Source organism: Gekko japonicus, unplaced genomic scaffold, assembly GCF_001447785.1.
Source record: "Gekko japonicus isolate JY-2015 unplaced genomic scaffold, Gekko_japonicus_V1.1 scaffold1636, whole genome shotgun sequence".
Taxonomy (NCBI): Eukaryota; Metazoa; Chordata; class Lepidosauria; order Squamata; family Gekkonidae; genus Gekko; species Gekko japonicus.
The window spans coordinates 101,980-122,568 of NW_015176023.1; the positions used below are offsets into that span (position 1 = coordinate 101,980).

Below are 20,589 nucleotides of genomic sequence, written 5' to 3' on the forward strand. Positions count from 1 at the left end.
TACTCTGCCACTGACTAACAGGTTTAACTTAATAGGTGCACTTAGCACTTCCATGGTGCATATGTTAAGTCCCATTTATGATTCTAACATCATGAATGTTTTTAGGTATTAACTTTGGTTCATTTGTGACTGTTGTTTGGATGCATGCTGGGAAGATAAAATGCTGAAGCTTGTGACCTTGCTTGTTATGGCCAGCTGTAACTGCACATGTCCCTAATGTCAGTTAGCTTGCATTAGATGGAAACCATACTACACGATGTACCCATATCTGTTACATTCAGGCCTCGGTTCCTGCTGGAGCATGGCTCCGCCAGTAAGGAGCCCAGGGGGCAGGGACATAAGCCCCGCCCCCTGCTCCCAGCAGCCATCAGTCGGGCCAAGAAGCAAGCAGCAGGGAGGTAAGGTCCCTGCGGAGCCCTCCTGGTGCCTGCCGAGGCACACCCCCCCTTCTTTTTAAGGCCATGCCCTGGGCCTGGAAAAAGATCAGCCAAGGTGCCCCCCGCCCTCACCACCTTTTTCAGGCCCACCCATTGGCTCTCCTTCCTTGTGGGCTTCCAGAGGCTCAGGGCTGGTAGAGGAGGAATGCGTGCATGGCAGAGGGTGAGGGAGGGCGCACTGGGCTGTGAGCCTGTGAGCAAAACTTCTACTCGGTGACCTACTGGCGTTAAGGTTGCGAGTGAGCGATTGGGCTGCTGCTTAAATTAGACTGCTCTGGAGCCGTCCTTCCTAAGTGAAGACAAAAGTGTGTAAGCTGGAGGCTAAACCTCCCCCCCATTGGCTCTTCTCTGCTCTGCTCATTCTGCTCTGGAGCCGTCCTTCCTGTGCGAAGACAAAAGTGTGTAAGCCAGAGGCTGAAAACTCCCCCCCCCCATTGGCTCTCCTCTCCTTCCTTGGGCTTCCAGAGACTTGGGGCCGGTGGAGGAGGAGTGCATGCACGAGGGCGAGGGAGGGTGCGCGGAGCTGTGAGCAAAACTTCTACTCGGTGATCTACTGGCGATAAAGTTGTGAGCGAGCAATTGGGCTGCTGCATAAATTAGTCTACTCTGGAGCCGTCCTTCCTAAGCGTGCACTGTGAAAATTGCCCATTTATACTCATTCTCTGTTTCCTATTACTTAGCCAGGTTTTGATCCACAAGAGGACTTGTCCTTTTTTCTCATGGCTATTGAGCTTACTTAGGAGCCTTTGATAAGGAACTTTATCAAAAACTTTCTGGAAGTCAAGGTAGACAACATCTATTGGTTCCCCCTTGTCCACATGTTAGTTCACCCCCTCAAAGAACACTAACAGGTTAGTGAGACAAGATCTTCCCTTACAGAACCCACGCTGAGTCTGCCTCAATAGTTTTTGTTCATCGATGTGCCTACTACTAATTCTCTCCTTAATAACAGTTTCCACCAGTTTACCTAGTATTGATGTCAGACTGACTGGTCTGTAATTTCCCGGATCTCCTTTGGAACCCTTTTTAAAGATGGGGGTGACATTAGCTACCTTCCAGTCCTCAGGAATGGAGGCAAATTTTAATGAAAGATTACATGTTTTTGTCAGGAGATCCACAAGTTCACATTTGAGTTCTTTCAGAACTCTTGGATGCATGCCATCTGGGCCTGGCAGCTGTCTGCCTGCCTAAGGACTGAATCACCAACTACCAAGAGCCCCCCTCCCTCACTGCCCAGGGATGGTTCCTTGGTGCAAAAGGATACCCATTCGCCAACTGAAGAAGAGGTCCTTTCTGAGGGCACATTTCCCCTTATCTTTAGCATGGTGCTCTGTTTCCTCTTGACCCTCATGCGGGGCTGCCATTTTCAGGGTGGCACAAGTCCCCAAGAGTCTTCTCTATGTGCCTGAATATCTCTGCTTCTCCAGGTCAGCCACCTTGGCCTCAAGGGTGCAAACCCGTTCCCAGAGAACCAGGAGCATCAGGCACACACCCAAGACTTCTGCAAAACACTGGATAGCCCCCAACCCCCTGCTGGTATTCTCCCTTCATAATTGCTTTCTTTTAAAAATAATGATATAATTCCCCTTTTAAAACTCTTTGTATTTATGTGGCTCTCCTTGTGGAAAGTCTGTTTGCCTTACTGGGAACACAAGCAGACTAGGGCCCTGGCTTTCTGGTCCTTTCTGGGCTTCTTACAGAGCCCCTAGGCCAAGAGCCCTTTGGCTCTCACCAGAGGCTCGTGCCTCTGGCAAGGTGCAGCCTTAAATAGAAGCCTCACCCAGCAGAGGGCAAGTCCAGCAGCTATTCAAATTACACCCAGGCAATCCAATTACTGTCAAACAAATCACCCTTTCTCACCCTTTCTCAAACAGCCAGAACTCTGCAATAACTTAAAACTCACCCAAACACTGTCCTCCCACACAGTAAAGATTTCCCTTGCTCAAAAACCAGTCGAATTCGACTCTAGGGATGCGGTACTCATCTCTATTTCCAAGCCGAAGAGCCAGCGCTGTCCAGAGACGTTTCCGTGGTCCTGTGGCCAGCATGACTAGACGCCAAGGCATGTGGAACGCTGTTAACTTTCCCACCGAAGCGGTACCTATTTATCTACTTGCAATTTCTTGCTTTCGAACTGCTAGGTCGGCAGGAGCTGGGGCCAGAGACGGGAGCTCACTCCATCATGCGGCATACTCGGGTCTCAAACTGCTGAACTACCAACCTTCTGGTCTGCAGTTCAGCATCTTAACCACTTGAGCCACAGCAGCCCACAATCTCCTCAACTGAAAGCAAAAAAACCAAAAACCCACTCAGCCCTCTAGCAGCTCTGTCTCCTGCTGCTTCTCAGAGCTTAGCTGAGTCAGCCTGGGGGTTCAGAGCAGCCTCCGAACCGAATCAAGCCAAAATGCCCTCACCTGAACTGAGTTGGTCAGCTGTGGACCCTATGCCACTCAGCTGTTAGGTTTAAATGGCCCCAAACAGCAGAACCAAACAAAAGTCTAGTAAATGTTTGGAGAAGGCGCATCCAAACTGTTCAGGGGCTCCAAACTGGGCCAGGTTTGCGCCGAATTTTGGTTCGTGAGCCGGTTCGTGCCCATCCCTAACGCCTGCCTTCACCATTTCACAGAAGTCATTAGCACTGGGAGAGTATACAGGGCCATAATGCACAGCCTCTGTCATCTGGCAATAAAGATAATGACCAGTTGCTCACAGGCCGGATAAGGGCCCTGGACAGGCCAGTTCCGGCCCACAGGCCGAATGTTTGACACCCCTGCACTACGCCATTCTGACTTTCTGTGCAGGAAGAAAGAGGCTTATATAGACTACTGATAAATGTCACCTGCCACACTATTCTATAAATTCAGTGCTGTAACACTGACAAATATTCTTTGCTTCTGGAAGGAGAGTGAAAAGTTTGGCTGCCGCCGCCAGAAAGAAACTTAGCAGGCTGCAGAAATGTGACAAGGGTATCTGAAGAAGTGAGCAGCGACTCACGAAAGCTCCTACTGTTGGGTATTACAAGTTGAAAACACTCAGTATATCTGGGGTTAAATGTTTGTTTATGTTACTCACAGGAAGTCACATGTGTCTCATGTAACCAATGTTCTTTAGATGTAGGAAGCCCGGGAATTTTCTCCCTGATCTAGGAATTTGATTGGGACTAAAGTGTCAAGGTGTATTAGCATTTTATGGCTTCTCTTCCCATCTTTGTTTTGGTGTTCTGAAGAAGGAGAGTAGCCATACTCTCTCTCTTCTAGTTTTGTCTTTGTAGAGTAAGGATGTAGCCGATTTTGCTCTGTTGTTATTTTCATCCCAGTTACCCTTTCCCATGCTAGAATGTAGTAAAAACTTTATATTTTAAGCACACATGGACTCTCGGTCTGAATTATTTTACTCAGGCTCTGCTGGGCTATATTATCTCTGCTAAATACCATTTTTTTCCAGTATCTCACTATCACCCAACACCTACCCTGCCACATATTTTGTTAGTCTTTAAGGTGCTCCTGGACTCTTGCTCATTTCTAAGGGAATCAAAGGTATAGAAAAAACAAAGAGGTGGGTGGATGGGAGAGTGTGTCTAAAGCTGATTCTCATGTTGAGCAGAACTACTAATCTTTGGCTGTCGTCATCTCTAATGTGGATTCAGGAGAAGTACGGCATCCCCAGAGAATATAATAAACTGGACTTAAACATAATAGGAGTAGTTAGATATTTTTTCCCTTTTTTGCAAAAGATTGGAAACGGCAAACTTCCACACAAAACAAGGATGGCTTTACAAATTGGGGAGAGGGTTTAATTTTGGTGACCTGGGCGGCCCAGGCCAGTCTGCTCTTGGAAGGTAATCAGGGTTGACCCTGGTTAATATTTGGCTGGGAGATCACTAAAGACGTCTAGGGTTGCTACACAGGGGCAGGCAGTGACAACCCATCGGAAAACCCCGCCGGGTTGCCGTACGTCAGCTGTGACTTGACAGGAAAAAACAAAAGACAAAAACCCACGTATCAAATGCAAAAATGGCTGGAAAGGTCACACACACACACCCAATACCAAACAAGTCAGTTTTCTGTAGCTCTTAAGGATCTCACTTGGCTGAATTCGAGATGAATTTTTGCTTGAGGGGCCTGCTCGAATATTTACTGTTGTGCTTAGTCATACTTATGAGAATCATTGATGCCTGTGATGGTGGATTCAGGTGGGTAGCCGTGTTGGTCTGAAAGAACAGAACCGACCACCGCTGCACCCCCCACGGCAAGGGGGCTGGGAAAGCCAAGGCCAGGCTGGGGCTCCTTGACTGTCTCCCTCCGGTTGCCCCACGGCCCCGGGGCCCCTGCAGAAGCGCAGGCAGAGAACTCAGGCAGGTTTAGAGGCCGAGGCCGGGGAGGGAACTCCAGGCATTTAGAGCTGCCTTCTTTTTCTTTTCCTTCCCTCTCTGCAGCAGGGAAGGAGGCGTGTTTCCACACCTGCCCTTTGCTTTCCCAGCCTGGGAAGGCGAGGAGCAGGCATGGAAGTATGCCTGGGCTCCCTGCCTTCCCTTTCCCCAGCTCCCCGGGGTCAGCTAGAGAAGGGGAGGCAGAAAGAGGCAGCTTCCCCCTGGCCAGTTTGCTGTGAGGTGCATGTGGCTTAAACCTGTCAGCTGACTGGAGAGGAGTGAAACTGACCAGGAAAGCGGAACAGGCTTCCAGTGGGAGAGAAGGCGGCATTTGTACAGGCCTCCCTTCCCTCCTGTCGGGTATACCAGACCCAAATATATATTCGGCAATACTGAATATTTCCCCACTCCTGATACTGGGGATATTCGACATTTACCAGTATTTTTAGGGTCTGATAGGAGCTGCGGTGGCTCAAGTGGTGAAGACGCTGAACTGCGGGCTGTGGAAGGTCGGTAGTTCAGCAGTTCGAGACTCGTGTTGCGGCATGACGGAGTGAGCTCCCATCTCTAGTTCCAGCTCCTGCCAACCCAGCAGTTCGAAAGCAAGACATTGCAAGGAGATAAATAGGGACCGCTTCGGTGGGAAGGTAACAGCGTTCCGTGCGCCTTGGTGTTGAGTCATGCCGGCCACATGACCACGGAAACGTCTTCGGACAGCGCTGGCTCTTCGGCCTTGAAACGGAGATGAGCACCGCGACCCTAGAGTCGGACTCGACTGGCTTTCGAGCAAGGGAGACCTTTACCTTTACCTTAGGGTCTGATATACCCGAAGCTGAAAAATACCCCTCATATGGACGGGTAACTTCTCTTTCAGTGCATCTGGAAAAGTGTCCCCTGCACACAAAAGCTCATCCCTTGACTCAAACATTGTTGGTTTGAAAGGTGCCCCCGCTGGACTCGGGTTTTGTTCTATTAATGTTTTAGGGTTACCACATTGGACTTAATAAGCATCAGGAGCCTGCTGATCATTGAAAATGGGAGGGGGAGCCCCATTCAGGTGAGACGCAGCCCCGTAGCTAGGAATTATTGGGGGAGGGGGCCTGGTGGGGGTCTCAGCTAATTAAATAAAAGTTAATCCCATTAATTCAATTTGGGACTGGCCTGAGAGAGAGGGGGCCCAGAAGAAATGCTAGGGGGCCAGGCCCCACAGGCCCCGCGGTAGCTATGGGCCTGAGACGGCTGCCGTTTTTTGGGAAAGGAGCGGGCTCTGGGGGTGCCTGGCCTGAGGAGAGGCAGAGGGAGGCGGCTGCGTCTGGCGCTGGCCCGCAGCTCCTTCCTTATCTCACCCCCCATCAGCCATTTCCTCCCGAGAGAGACGCTATTTAATTAAGAGCAAGGGCAGAGGGAGGGGTGATGCCGGCAGGAATGTGAGGCCTGGAGGCAGGGCGACAGGCACGGAGGCACCTGGAGAGCAGGTTAAAGATTTACCGCCCAAGGTCACTGGGTGCTTGAGTGGGAGGCCAAGGAGGCACATACATCCCACAAAGGCTTTCCCAGGAGGGGAAGCTCGTGTGGAGAGCAAAGCACAAGCAGAGGCCGAGCTCACCGGAACCCCATTTACTCTCATGTAGTAAATCACTAAACAGCATGATAAAAGGTAGAGACATCACCCTGCCAACAAAAGTCCGCATGGTCAAAGCAATGGTATTCCCAGTAGTCATGTATAGCTGCGAGAGTTGGACTATAAGGAAGGCCGAGCGCCGAAGAATAGATTCTTTTGAACTATGGTGCTGGAGAAGACTCTTGAGAGTCCCTTGGACTGCAAGGAGATCCAATCAGTCCATCCTAAAAGAAATCAACCCTGACTGTTCCCTGGAAGGCCAGATAATGAAACTGAAGCTCAAATACTTTGGCCACCCAATGAGAAGGGAGCACTCGCTGGAGGAGAAGACCCTGATGCTGGGAAAGATTGAAGACGGGGACGGGAAAGGATGAGATGGTTAGACAGTGTCATCGATGCAACGAACATGAAATTGAGCCAACTTCAGAGGACGGCGGAAGACCAGGAGGCCTGGCGTGATCTGGTCCATGGGGTCACGAAGAGTTGGACTCGACTGTGCGACTGAACAACAACAAAGTAAATCACTTTGGAGCTTAGGAAACAATGGTATGCCGATGTCTTATGTCAACATAAAATATGTGTTTCCAGTGATTTCAATAACTGGGTACTCTGCAATTGACCCCCTGAAATGTGGGGTTGAATGTAATTTTTAGCACAAAATGGTTTGCAGTGTGTGTGTGTGCTCGAAGTGTTTAAGTGTCAGGGGAAATAGTGATGAGAAAATGGCACGCTGTATTTAAGGAAAGCCCCTCCCCAAACATGGCCTCCCTCGGGCTCCACCCCCAAAACCTCCAGCTATTTCCCAACCCGGAGCTGGCAACCCCAGGTCCACCAGACCTTTGGGGACAAAACCTGATTTGGTGCCTAGCTTGAAATGCTGAAAACCGAGACCTCCCCTACCCCCACCCCCAAGCAGCAGGCTGCACACAGGGAGCTGCCTGCCCGGGCTGGCCACCGCCTGAATTGCTGCACTGCTGTGAGGAGGGATCTGCAAACATTCTCCCGTTATCCACCACACTATGGTGCCGCTGGTGAACCACAAACCTAGGATGGCATTACCCCGCAGCAGCACACAAGGACTCAGGGACAGGTCGGACTGTGTGTCCCTGGGGCCCCACCCAGGTGGGAGAGGAGGGGCAGAGGTGCTGAGTAAGCAGGTAGGGTGGCCAAGGGAATTTGGGGGGGGGACCTGGGCCCATTTAAGAGAGGGACTGTGAAGGAAGGGGATAGTTGAAGCTTTTCATGGCCTGGAAGCAATGTTCCCTCTAAGCTGTGGAGCCCTGTGAGCAAAAAGTCTACTTTGTGAGCGACTGGCGTTCAAGTGGTGAGCAGGCGATTTGGCTGCTGCATAAATTAGTTTGCTCTGGAGCCATCCTTCTGTGAGCCGGAGGCTAAAAAACTGTGAGCTAGCCCACATTAACTCAACTTAGAGGGAACACTGCCTGGAAGTCAATAACATTTGCTGCAGATCAAGCAGCAAAGAACTGCAAGGGGGACCAGACGAAAGGTGGGCACCCCTCCAAAGGCCTAAAGAAAGGGGGGAGGACTAGGGAAGGCCCCCGCTGAGGCAACAAATGGGAGTGTGAGAAAGCTTCAGGCAGGCCTAGGAACTAGGGTACCCTGAGCCAAAGAGCTCATAGAGGCTGTGTGACCAAAAAGGCACTGCAAGGAATGTAGAATTTCACCCTGATCTCAACGCCCTGGTGAGTAAGACCGGCTGCAGAGAGTAGCAGCGAGACAAACTGGATGGGAGATGGAGAGTAGAGACAGCACACCGCTGTTATGCAACCGTCACCTTTCCAGGTTGGCACACTGGAGAACAATTTGGGTGGAGAGGGTGTTGCACTCGACTTCTCAAATGGATGTGCCACAGATGTGGTTTGCCGAGTGCACTGGCTCCCCCTGCTGGTCGCAGAGCAACCATTCCAATAAAACTACAACACTCAATCACCTGCAACTTCAAATTGGCTTGAAATCAGTTTAATTGCCACATATGATTTCCCTACAACAAAGCAAACCCCCCCCCCAAAAAAACCCACCCTTGGAAATGGTAGCTGTTACCTTCCCACCGAAGTGATACCTCTTTATCTACTTGCAATTTCTTGCTTTCGAACTGCTAGGTTGGCAGGAGCTGGAACTAGAGATGGGAGCTCATTCCGTCATGCGGCAACCCGGGTCTCGAACTGCTGAACGACTGACCTTCCACAGCCTGCAGTCCAGCGTCTTAACCCCTTGAGCCACCGCCGCTCCATGTTAAGATTTAATCCGGCTTTAAAAGTGCAGTGAATGTGTGCCTATTACAGTCCTGCCCAAGTCAGAAATCAGTTGAGCATCTCCCCCCACCCCCGGCAAACCTGGTGGAGCTTCCCTCTCGTACCCGTCATGACAGCGGGCAAATGGTGTGGAGGGATGGCACTGGACAAGACAGCCAGTATTTCCCCACTGCTCTGGTCTGTATCAATTTGGTGGGCTCTGCCTCGCAGTGTGACAGAACCATGGGTGTCCCCGTGCACTTCACGGCCTCTCACAGTGGGGTGTGATCGTGCCTCTCTACGCAAAGGGGCGTGGCTGGTGCCCCAAAGAGGCTCTGAGGGCTGCGCAGCCAGAACCAGGATCAATGAGCTGCGCTGCGGCCAGTGCCAGGTTTTTGAGAGACCTTGGGCAGCCAGTGCCCGGGGACCCTCTTCTGCCCTCCCCTCCCAACCTGTTCCCTGTGCTCCCACCCGACTGGGAAGCCTTTCTCTTCTCCCCACCCCGGGGCAGGCAGCTGCTGTGGCCACCAGGAGTGCTGACCCGGGGTACCACCTGCAGGCATTCCCCTTCAGGACTGGGAAGCCAGGAGGACGGAGAGTTTGCAAGCAAGTGGGCACGGAAAGGTATCTGGACAACCGGCAGGGGAAGTGGGGGGTGGTCTGTGGCCCTGGGCCCTCCCAGAAGCCTCAGGGAATGCAGACTCAGACCTCAAAGCCGCCTCTGGAGAACAGAACACAGGCCCAGCCGGGCCACAGTCCTCCTGCCAAATGTGCAGGGACCCAGCAGGGGAGCCTCAGCTCTCTACTGACTTCCTCATTTAGACTGACTGGCAGCACTAACTCCAGGGCTGCGACGGGGAACACCGCATTCTGAGGTTCAGCTGGCTGCCTCCCGACAGTACCCTCTTAGGACTGCAGTTTGTAGCACCACTGATCAGCCTCAGCCCTTCTTTGGAAAGCAAGGTGGGCCCACAGCAATCCAGGCTGTTGACATCTCCCAGCTAGACTACTGTAACACAATACATGCAGGACTGCCCTTGGAAGCAGTTCTGAAATTTTAAGTGTTAACTGCACCTCTCACTTTTGCTAGATGGGCTGCCTCCTCCTTTCTGGACACAATTCAAGGAGGCATAGCTGACTTTTAACTTTGTTTCTGGAACTCTTTCCTTGTCTTTCTCAGCACCAGCAGAAAACATGCCTACCAAGATCAAGTTAACTGTGATCTTACCTCCCCCCAACACCATTGGCTTGGTATTGTTTTGTTTTGTTTTAAACTTCGGTCAGTTTTGGTGGGTGCAAAAAACATTCCTTGTCTTATCATGGGGCTCTCATCTTGCTCTGGTCTGGCTTCCCCTCCCTTGGATGTGGAAAAGCCCTCTTTGCTATTCGAGGTCCTTTCTGCACTTGGATCTCATCCCTGGTTTCAACTCACGACATAATACCTTGCACTTATCCCTGGCTATAACAGCATGCAGTGCTCAAGTGCTATAACAGCTGCGGTGGCTCAAGTGGTTAAGACGCTGAACTGCAGGCTGTGGAAGGTCAGTAGTTCAGCAGTTCGAGACCCGAGTGTGCCGCATGACGGAGCGAGCGCCCGTCTCTAGTTCCAGCTCCTGCTCACCTAGCAGTTCGAAAGCAAGAAATTGCAAGTAGATAAATAGGTACCCCTTCGGTGGGAACAGCGTTCCGTGTGCCTTGGTGTTTAGTCATGCCAGCCACATGACCACGGAAACGTCTTCGGACAGCGCTGGCTCTTCAGCTTGGAAACGGAGATGAGCACCGCAACCCTAGAGTTGGATTCGACTGGCTTTCGAGCAAGGGAACCTTTACCTTTTATAACAGCATCCATTTATCCCGGGACAAGTGTGGGGCAAAGCTGGCTGATCTCAATGTAAAGTGGAAACTAAAAACACCCCCAAGATAATTACAGGGGTGAACTTAAGGATTGTGTAGAGTGTAAAAATAACCAATGACAGGGGTGAACTGGCGTGTGGTGTAGAATGTAAGTCCAGGGACAGGGTTGAACCAGGACTTAAGGTCTAGTGCGGAATCACCCCTATAGGGAAGCAAGAACTCTCAGACTCTGAAGACCGGCTGCCAGTCAGGGCAGACAAAACTGTCCTCGACAGACCTCCGCAGAGGTCAAAACATGCAGGAGACACAGACACACAGAGAATCAGGCACACAAGACTGTTCTGCAAAGAACGGTGTGGTTTAATTGCACCCCACAGGCCCACCCCCCTCTTCTTGCTGGGAACGGTGAACGTGTCGGCCTCCTGCCCCACTGCACTGTGATCCTCAGTCAGCAGGATCTGGGGCAAGCTCAACACAAGGAAGCCCGAGAGCCCGTGTTTGCTTCCCCTCCACCAGGCCCGGCAGATACTCTGGTCCTCAGAGCTGTACTCGGAGTGCCTTGAACATAACAATTCCTTCACAGGGCAGAAGTAGCAGAGGAGAAATGCAAAGAGAAAGTCAGCCGCTGAAGAGGTGGAGGATGCTGAGCCATCAGGACAACATCTGTGACGTTCCGGCCTTTGAGGCGGGGAAACCGAAGCACACGGAGGCCCCTCCTCCTGCCCAGGAAGACAGACGGGGGCACCTGTCGGGCTCAAAGGCTAAGGCAAGACCACGGCTAAAAGAACTTGACACCCCGCCCATCGTCCAGCGTGATGATCTCAGCCTTGTGTTCCTGCTGCAGAGCTTGCAGGGCGCGGAGGAGCAGGGATTCTTCCAGACCATGGAACTCTGGGGAGAGGACAAGACAGCTGGTCAGGAGAAAGGACCCCCCCAAAGATGGCAAATGAATGGGGACAGGAGACCACACGGGAGGCAAGCAAGGAGGAGGCCGTGCTGCCACTCAGCCGCGCAGCAGGGGAGAATACGGCCACACATTCCAAAATTCTGCAGTCGCCTTGTGCACACAGGGGGTGTGATTAAAGATGTGAAGGCCCTGAAAAATACCGGAAAAATTCGGGGGGGAAACTCCCCCCCCCCGTTTTTTTCCTGAAGCCTTTTTGTTTTTTTCCGAAAAATTGGAAAAATTGAAAAAAGAAAAGAAAAAAAATTGATTATGGAACGTTTTATTTTAACATGATGAATAAAACATTTTAAGACAAGGTGTTCAAATATTTTCCAAATCATTTCTAAAAAATATATATGGTATCAGATTGATCTAATTTCTGTGCACTGAGGACAAGCAAGTCCTAGGTTACAAACTGAACACTCCAATGCAAGAACAAGATGCATTTCTTCCTTTAGGAGGTGCTATTGTCAGAAGAAAATTAAAAGGTTTCAGTTTTGTTTTTGCATGTGGGTGGGTATTCTGTTTGTAATAATTGTTTGGATACACTATATTTTCAATAGGCTAGTTGTTATAATTTCATGCCAAGTAAAAAAGTCCATAGTCATATTTTATGTTCCTAAAGTAACAGAATGACTTTCAATCTAGAAAAGACAAAAGAAATGCTAATGTAGCATTTTTTTCAATTTTTCCGAAAATTTCAGTTTCCCCCCGGAAAAAAATGGGGAAAAAAGGGTTTTTTTCCGAGCTTCAAAATTTCCGGAAATTTTACATCTCTAGGTGTGATACACCCTGAGGATCTCAGCCTCTGGCCCTTAAGGCCAGCCGAGACAGGCCTGCAAACATGTGGGCAGGGAACAAAGAACCCAGAAGGGTTTCAAGAGGCCAAAGGATGACAAATGAATACAAGTATAAATCTGCATAGCTGAACAAGGCCAGAGCAGGTCGCGGTCTCTTAGCACGGGCTTTTGGGCAACACCGGCACGGAGTGTCTGGCTGTGTGCCCGTGCAGACTGCTCTCCTGTCGCTCTTTGCCATTACAACAGCACGGCCGGAAAGGAAGACGGTCCCAACACAAGTCTTCTCGACAGTGCAGAGGCTCAGCAAGGCTCCCCTTTGCCCTGCCAAGTTACACGTCTGGCTCGAGGTGGCTGCCAGCGCTTCCACTCTGAGTGGGAAAGATCTGGCCTCCTGATTTCCCCTAGATATTGGTCTTCACTGAGGTTTCCTCAATCACTCTTCTGTAGTGAAAGCTGCCCAAGAGCAAGTGAGGTCAAAGAAAAGCCATACTCAACACTAGACAAGAGTAGGAGTCCAGTAGCACCTTAAAGACTAATAAGATGTGGTACTCAACACGGTATATTGCACTTTGGAGAAGGCAAGGAACCTACATCTCTCAGCTGCAGGAGACAACTAGAGAGGCAAAGCTCCAATCTGTGCAAAAGGGGGGGGGGGTATTTACTCCGGAAGGTCTCTAATCAGTTAAAAAGTCCAAAACATTTCCAGAGCACTTTGTTCTTAATCAGGCTCCAAGACTGAGGCCTAGCAATGGAGGAGGTTCTAGAGGTGAGCCCCGGACTGTGGCCACGTTTCTCATGGGAGGATCTCGGGCCATCTCCCAGCCAGGCACAGACCGAGCACAGCCCCGCTTCACTTTCAGATTCCTGCATGTGATTCATTTTGTGCTTTGGAGAGGGCTCGGGGCACAATTTGAACTCTAGATCTAAGGCCACAGGGCTCTCCTGCAAAGCATTAGAAGAAGAGGTGTTGGGAAGAAAGACAATTCAAACAGGCCTGGATTGAGAAGTTGCTTTCTTGAATCTGAAAGGCAGAAGAAGCAACAGGCAACCTTAGAAATGCCTGAACCAAAAGCCTTACTGCTGTCGCTTTACCCAGTGACTTGCTGAGTCTTATTTAAGAATTTAAACATACTTAAATACTAGAGAACATGGACTGAAGAGTTTAGAATGAAGCTGTTCATGGGAGTCAAAATGAGCGCAGCAACTTGCTGGAGAAAAGCAGGGCCGTCCCTTTTCTTGGACTGCCCAAGATTCTCCGGGCCATTGCCTTGGTGTCAAATAAAGTCACTAGATGAACCATATGAGGTTACAAGCTCACAAGCATACTGGAAAATTGATATCACTCATCAGGCTCTCGAACAGGGGCCCTCAACGTCTTCTACCCTGTGGGCAGCTCTGCCATTGTGACATGGGGTGGGCGGGCACAGGCACAAAATGCCCGCAGGAGGCAGAGCCAGCCACAAAACGTAAGACTATGCGGAACACTTATAGGTTCAGGTTCAGTTTTTATTGCCTTCAGCCAAAGGCCATCACAATGACAGAATAAGATATAAACTACTAAAACCAGAAACATAAAAACCTAATTTAATACACAATAAAACATCTTAAATAGTAGGAGCTGCGGTGGCTCAAGGGGTGAAGATGCTGAACTGCAGGCTATGGAAGGTCAGTAGTTCAGCAGTTCGAGACCCGAGTGTCCCGCATGACGGAGTGAGCTCCCGTCTCTAGTTCCAGCTCCTGCCAACCCAGCAGTTCGAAAGCAAGAAATTGCAAGTAGGTAAATAGGTACCGCTTCGGTGGGAAGGGAACAGCGTTCCGTGCGCCTTGGTGTTTAGTTATGCCGGCCACATGACCACGGAAACGTCTTCGGACAGCGCTGGCTCTTCGGCTTTGAAACGGAGATGAGCACCGCAACCCTAGAGTCGGATTCGACTGGCTTTCGAGCAAGGGAACCTTTACCTTTACCTAAAACATCTTAATAGTTCCAACTCTTCCATCCTGGTCTCTGTTAGTAATCGAGCTATGGTGCTGCTACTATTTTCTTTCGAATTTTCTCTGCAGCAAGGCCAAAGGGGGTCACCTTGTGTGAGATCTCGGCCTCTACGTCTGCTAGTAAGACTAGACTCTTTTCTGTTTCTGTTCTAGTGCCTAGGGTGGCCAAAACTGGGCCTAGAAATGTCTTCCTAGGGGATCGATAGAGTGGGCAAAATAACAGGTAGTGGCACAGGTCCTCTGGCACTGAGCCTCCACGTGGGCAGAGATGCTGGGCAGCAGGCGTGTTGGTATAGCGGCCTTCAAGCATTGCTGACTGCATTGACTGGAAGTGGATTGAAGTTAGTGCAGAGCGTAATTTGCTATATCAGATCTTGATTAAATATTGAGCCCTTTGATGGTCTGGTTTGATTAGTTTGTACCAGGGTGAGGATTTATTCTCTTGGATGACTTGCCAGTCTTGGGCGTGACACTTATAATAGCTCTTCAATATTTCAGGCTCTGTTTACCAGGACCAGGGCATTTTCGGTGGCGGCTCCTACCTGGTGGAAGGAGCTCCCGGAGGAGATCCGGGCCCTGCGGGACCTTTCTCAGTTCCGCAGGGCCTGCAAGACGGAGCTCTTCCGCCTGGCCTTTGAGTAGGGGCCGCCGCCACGACTATTCCACCATTGCCTTCTATGCACCGTCGTACTATCACCACGACTGTCTGGATCCCACTGGGGGGTGAGGCACCCCTGGCATAAAGTGGATGATAGATTTCAGGAAGCCACCGTTGGGTTTAAGATCTACCCATCTTTGTTTAAATTTGTATTGTAAATTTGTTATTGTATTTTACTGTTTTATACTTGCATTTTTATTGTTATAATCTTGGCACATTGTGCCCTTGTCAGCCGCCCTGAGCCTTCGGGGTAGGGCGGGATATAAATCCAAGGATAGATAAATAAATAAATAAATAAATAAAAGATTATAAGATTATGCATTGGAGAGAGCAGGTAGAGAAAGAGGTACTTTTCTCCCTTTCTCACAATACAAGAACTCATGGGCACTCCATGAAATTGCTGAGCGGTCGGGTTAGAACGGATAAAAGGAAGTACTTCTTCACCCAAAGAGTGATTAACACTTGGAATTCACTGCCACAGGAAGTGGTGGCAGCTACAAGCATGGACGGCTTCAAAAGGGAATTAGATAAGCATATGGAGCAGAGGTCCATCAGTGGCTATTAGCCACAAGGTATAGATAGGGACTCTGGGGCAAGTGATGCTCTGTCATCTTGGTGCTTGGGGGGGTCAACAGTGGGAGGGCTTCTAATGTCCTGGCCCCACTGGTGGACCTCCTGATGGCACTGGTATTTCTGGCCACTGTGTGATACAGAGTGTTGGACTGGATAGGCCTTTGGCCAGATCCAACATTGGCATCTCTTATGTTCTTATGTTCTTAAAGAATCAGCATATTTTAAAAAAACCTGGCATACACACAGGATACCTTCAGTCAACGCAGTGAAGAGCCCCTTGTGTTGTGGTGGCACCCGCTGCCGAAACAACTCAAAAAACCCCAGCACAGCCAATTACGTTTGCAGTGACCAACAGGAAGCGCTGCTGGGCAAAAGCCCCATGTGGCCTTGCATTTTGTAAAAACACTTGGCGTCAGTGGGTGCCAAGAGACACGTAGGCACCATGCCTGGAGCCCTAGAACAATGCCCCACAATAGTAACCATCATTATGTGTCTATTTCAATTATATAATCCTATTTCCATATTTTTCTAACATTATGTGGTTTTCTTTTTCTCAATGTTATATTTATGTAGTTTTATTCCTTTAAAAAAATAAAATCGATTTTCTTAACAAAAAAAACTCAGAAAACCTTGCAACAGGTAACATATGAGAATGGCAGGAACATTTCCCTAAGCAAAATCAGGCAGAATTGGCTGGAAAAGAGGACACCCGGCTCCATGCGGTACTACCTTCATTCTCTGTGTCATCGCCATTGGACAACTCATAGAGCGTGAAAACGGAGTTGGTCAGCCCGTTCTTTGAGACCTAGTAGCAAGGGAGGGAAAGGAAAGATAAGGCTCTGCTCGGAGCTGGGTGTTGTTGTTTTTTAATGCAGAGAGCACAGAGCATTCCCTGCACACAGACCTACCCACCTCCTCTTAAGGAAATTCTGCTCATAAAGTTAAAAAGTCAGCAAGATTCCAAGGGAGCAAGAGCCTGCTGGGTTGTTGTGCCCTGGCCTTGGGGGTTTGCATGGCTGCACCACACAACCAAGGAACTTGGCAGCCACATCCCCACCAACATCCATTCCCTCTGAAAAACGACATCGGCTTTCTTGCCCTTAAGACAGAAGCCTGTGCTCAATACCTGAGGAAGGGAGTCTCACAAACCACTTACGGGCAGTGTTCCCTCTAAGCTGAGTCAGTGTGAGCTAGCTCACAGTATTTTAGCCTCCGGCTCACACATTATTGTCTTAGCTCAGGAAGGATGGCTCCAGAGCAAACTGATTTATGCAGTAGCCAAATCACTTGCTCACAACTTTCATGCCAGTGGCTCACAAAGTAGAATTGTTGCTCACAAGACTCCACAGCTTAGAGGGAGCATTGCTTACGGGTTCTGCCACACAAGCCAAGACAGGGAATTTGTTTGCTTGCTTTGCTTATTCCCTGCTTCTCTTCTCCAATGGGGGACCAATAGTGGCTTACATGGTTCGCCTCTCCTCCACTTTACCCTCCCAACAACTCTGTAGGGTGTCTGTGGCTGAGGCAGGGCAACTGGCCCCAGGTCACCCAGCAAGCTGCCACGGCAGGGGTGTGTGTGTGTGTGTGTCTGAACCTGGGTCTCCTCTGACACTCCAAACGCGACGTCTGCACACAGCCCGAGCTCCGCACTCACCCACTGGTAGATGAGCTTGCTCCACTCTTCCAGCCGTCGCCACAAGACCAAGAAACTGGACTTATTCTTGTCTAGCCACTCGAGATTCCCTGCAATTCAGCAGAGACTGCATTTGGCAGCAGAATTGTCGAGACACACGTCTCTCTCTCTCTCTCTCTCTCTCTCTCTCTCTCTCTCTCACTCACTCTCTCTCTCTCACACACACACACACACACACACACACACACACATACATAATGTCTATGGCCCTCCAGGAGGGGTGGTTTTCCTGACAGTTATGTGGACTACATGGCGTGTGCACTGCACTAGAGAGCAGATTTTCAAACAAAAGTGGAGGAAAACCGAATTGTACTGGGAAAACTCGCCTGTTGAGTACCTTTCATTTCAGAAATCTCCTTTTAGTCGAGAAAGCAAGAATACTTTGTGCTGATAGAACACCTCTAGACAGGGCTATTTTTGGGCAGGAACACACAGGAACGGAGTTCCGGCTGGCTTCCAAGTTGGCCACACCCAGCAGGAACTCATTAGCATAATAGGCCACACCCAACAGCAGAAACTCATTAGGGGTGTGTGGCCTAACATGCAAAGGGGTTCCTGCTACAAAAAAAGCCCTGGGTTTTGACAACAAACAAGGTAAACAGAATAAGAAGCAAAAGGTGGGTGTGGCTGGATGACCACACTTCTGGTAACAGGGGGGTGTAGCCTAATATGTTAAAATGCTGTGCTGTCAGGGGTGTGCCCTAATAGGCTAATAAGTTCCTGCTGTTGGGTGTGGCCTGTTATGCAAATGAGTTCCTGCTGGGCTTTTTCTACAAAAAGAGCCCTGCGTCTAGACAACTGGATCACTCCCTTGAGCGTAACATTTGGTAAGCAGGGTTCTGTCATCCCCCGACTGGAGCCGAACCAGCCCCACACCGGTGCCCTTCCGCCTCCTCTCCCACACTGTGATTTAGACTCCCGGTGCATGACAGGAGGCCTTCACACGCCCACGCCCCATCATGCTGCCACTCCAAAGCCTGTCCCGTGTGAGCAGGAGCCACTGGTTGCTTCCTTTATTCCCACTGATGGGAAACAGAACCCAGAAAAAGCACCTGCTATCCGGCCTCTGCTGTGATCCCAAGGAAGAACTGGTCTGAATGGTGGACACCAAGATGTTTCACGGCCAGCGCGGGCCAGAACTCACCTTTTTTCCTGAGCTCCTCCAGCACCACAAGGATGGATTCCAAAGGCAGCTTTCCTGTTTCGCAGTTAAGGGAACAGCTACAGGACACAGAGCAACGAATAAAAAAGGAGTACAGAGAAGCGTAGAAATTAAAACAAAGCGGGATGAACTGGTCAGCATTTGCAGCTTCTAGTCTCAGAATTCAGGGCTTCAGTGCAGCATGCTTATCCATCCCCACAAAGATGAGCACCTCTTATTCCTGACTAGAAATAATGCCCGTTGCGGAAATAAATACAACGAGATCTAGAAAGAGGCTCTGGGAGAGTGCTCTGGCTTTGGGCAAACAGTGTCAGTTTCCTGTGGCGACCTCAGCAGGGTTTAATGACAGAGTCCACTGTTTTCTCCAGAGGGACTGATCTCTGCTACCTGAAGAGCATTTGTATGTTTGAGTTATCTGTAGCCCTCACCTGGAGAGTGGTAACCATTGTTACCCATTCTCCTCTCCCCTATGAGGTCTGTTATGCAACTGAAAATCCCAAATGGCTTGCCGGGGGAGGGGGGGGAGTTTGAGGTGTGGAATGGACTGAAGTCCAATCAGCTTCCATATGCAAAAGACCAGGTTGTCGCAGCAGTTGTGGTGTGGGCGGGACCCGGGCTTTGCCTTCTGATTGGTGGCGATATATGCTGAGGAGCAGTGCCATCAGCCATACACTAAGGGAGTGCATTTTAGAATTAGAACTTTGGCACCCACTATTCAATTATACATAAGGAGAGATGCAGCAGACCCTGAAAGCTTCCTAGCAAACCCATCATGCGGGCTCCGTTCAGGAAAAAAAAAAAACAACGTTCACCTGGAAGGGGTGACAAGGAACTCTCCGCTCTGGCCACCGCCCGATCATCTTCTAGGCTTCTACACCCTGTTGTTGGCCCTCCAGAGTAACTGCTTGGCCACGGTGCCAAGGCTCGTTTGATCCTGTCGAATCTTGGAAGCTAAGCAGAGTTGTCCCTGGTTGGTACTTGGATGGGAGACCACCAAGAAAGCCCAGAGTTGCTAACCAGGGGCAATCAATGACAAACCACCTGTCATGATCCTAGGCCTAGAGTAGTGCGGCCTACAGAAGCCTGTACTAGAGTCGCTATCAGGGCCTACATTTACCAGGTCACCCTTTGGACCCTGTGATTGGCTAAGAGGGGATTTGGAGGGGAAACAGTAGAGGGTGTTGCCAGCAGTGTTCCCTCTAAGCTGAGTGAGTGTGAGCTAGCTCACAGTTTTTTAGCCTCCGGCTCACACATTTTTGTCTTAGCTCAGGAAGGAGGGCTCCAGAGCAAACTGATTTATGCAGTAGCCAAATTGTTCGCTCACACCTTTAATGCCAGTAGCTCACAAAGTAGACGTTTTGCTCACAAGACTCCACAGCTTAGAGGGAACATTGGTTGCCAGTGTAGAAGTGATAAAGGGCCTTGTCAAGCTCAGGCTAACTTTCGATTTCTTTAAGTTCTGTTTTTCTTTACCTTCGCTTGTCATTTTGAAGTCCTGAGGGGGGGTGTATATTGTTGGAGTGCATGGGAGTAGAGGCCCTAACTTTCCTGAAGAAGCACCCCAAGTTGGTTCCCGTGGGACTGACCTTGGAGTATCTCTCTGCCAGCCTAGTTTAGATAGGGCACCCTATATCTGTCTGTGTTGCCACAGTAACGCTAGGGGTAGGTGTGACGTGGATGAATGTGGGATTTTATGCTTTTATCTATATCTTGTAAAAGTAAAGTAAAGGTTCCCTTGCTCGAAAGCCAGTCAAATCCGACTCTAGGGTTGCGGTGCTCATCTCAGTTTCACAGCCCTTGAGCGGTGGCACAGGCAATACAACGCCTGCTGATAACATCTGTAGCGAACAGCCATAACGGCTGTTCGAATCCCCACCGCGGCCGGGTTGAGCCCCCGGCCCTCGTCCCAGCTCCCGCCAACCCAGCGGCTCTAATAACAACAGAGGAATGGGTACCTGCCCTAGGTGGCAGGGGGCACCCTCCTCCTGGCTTACGCTGGGAAGGCGATCGGCAACAGTAAGGAAAAGGAGAATCGGCAGCGGCGAGAAAGCAATGGCGGCAGCGGAGAGCGACCCAGGAAAGGCAGCGGCTGGATCGAGCGGAGGCGGAGCCGGAGCAACGCGCTGACGTGGGATGCAGCGCGGCAGGAGCCGTCAGGACATTGGCCAAAGCTGCACCCAAAGACGCGCCGCTCCGGGGGAGAGAAAAACCGAGACAGCCTGCTCGAGCCCG

The 20,589-nt window shown here is 50.2% G+C and overlaps 1 protein-coding gene across 1 annotated transcript in view; it reads right to left on the reverse strand.

Annotated features, from left to right (window-relative positions):
- Positions 1–10,890: 10,890 nt before the first annotated feature.
- Positions 10,891–20,589, reverse strand: part of VPS25 (vacuolar protein sorting 25 homolog (S. cerevisiae)) — a 16,865-nt gene continuing 7,166 nt past the window's right edge. Inside the window, exons 3-6 of the mRNA XM_015426601.1 lie at positions 18,340–18,393; positions 17,157–17,245; positions 16,232–16,307; positions 10,891–11,424 (exon numbers count right to left, since the gene is read on the reverse strand). Of these exons, the coding sequence (XP_015282087.1) occupies positions 11,312–11,424; positions 16,232–16,307; positions 17,157–17,245; positions 18,340–18,393 (332 nt within the window). The 3' untranslated portion in view covers positions 10,891–11,311. The remainder of the gene's footprint in view (positions 11,425–16,231; positions 16,308–17,156; positions 17,246–18,339; positions 18,394–20,589) is intronic.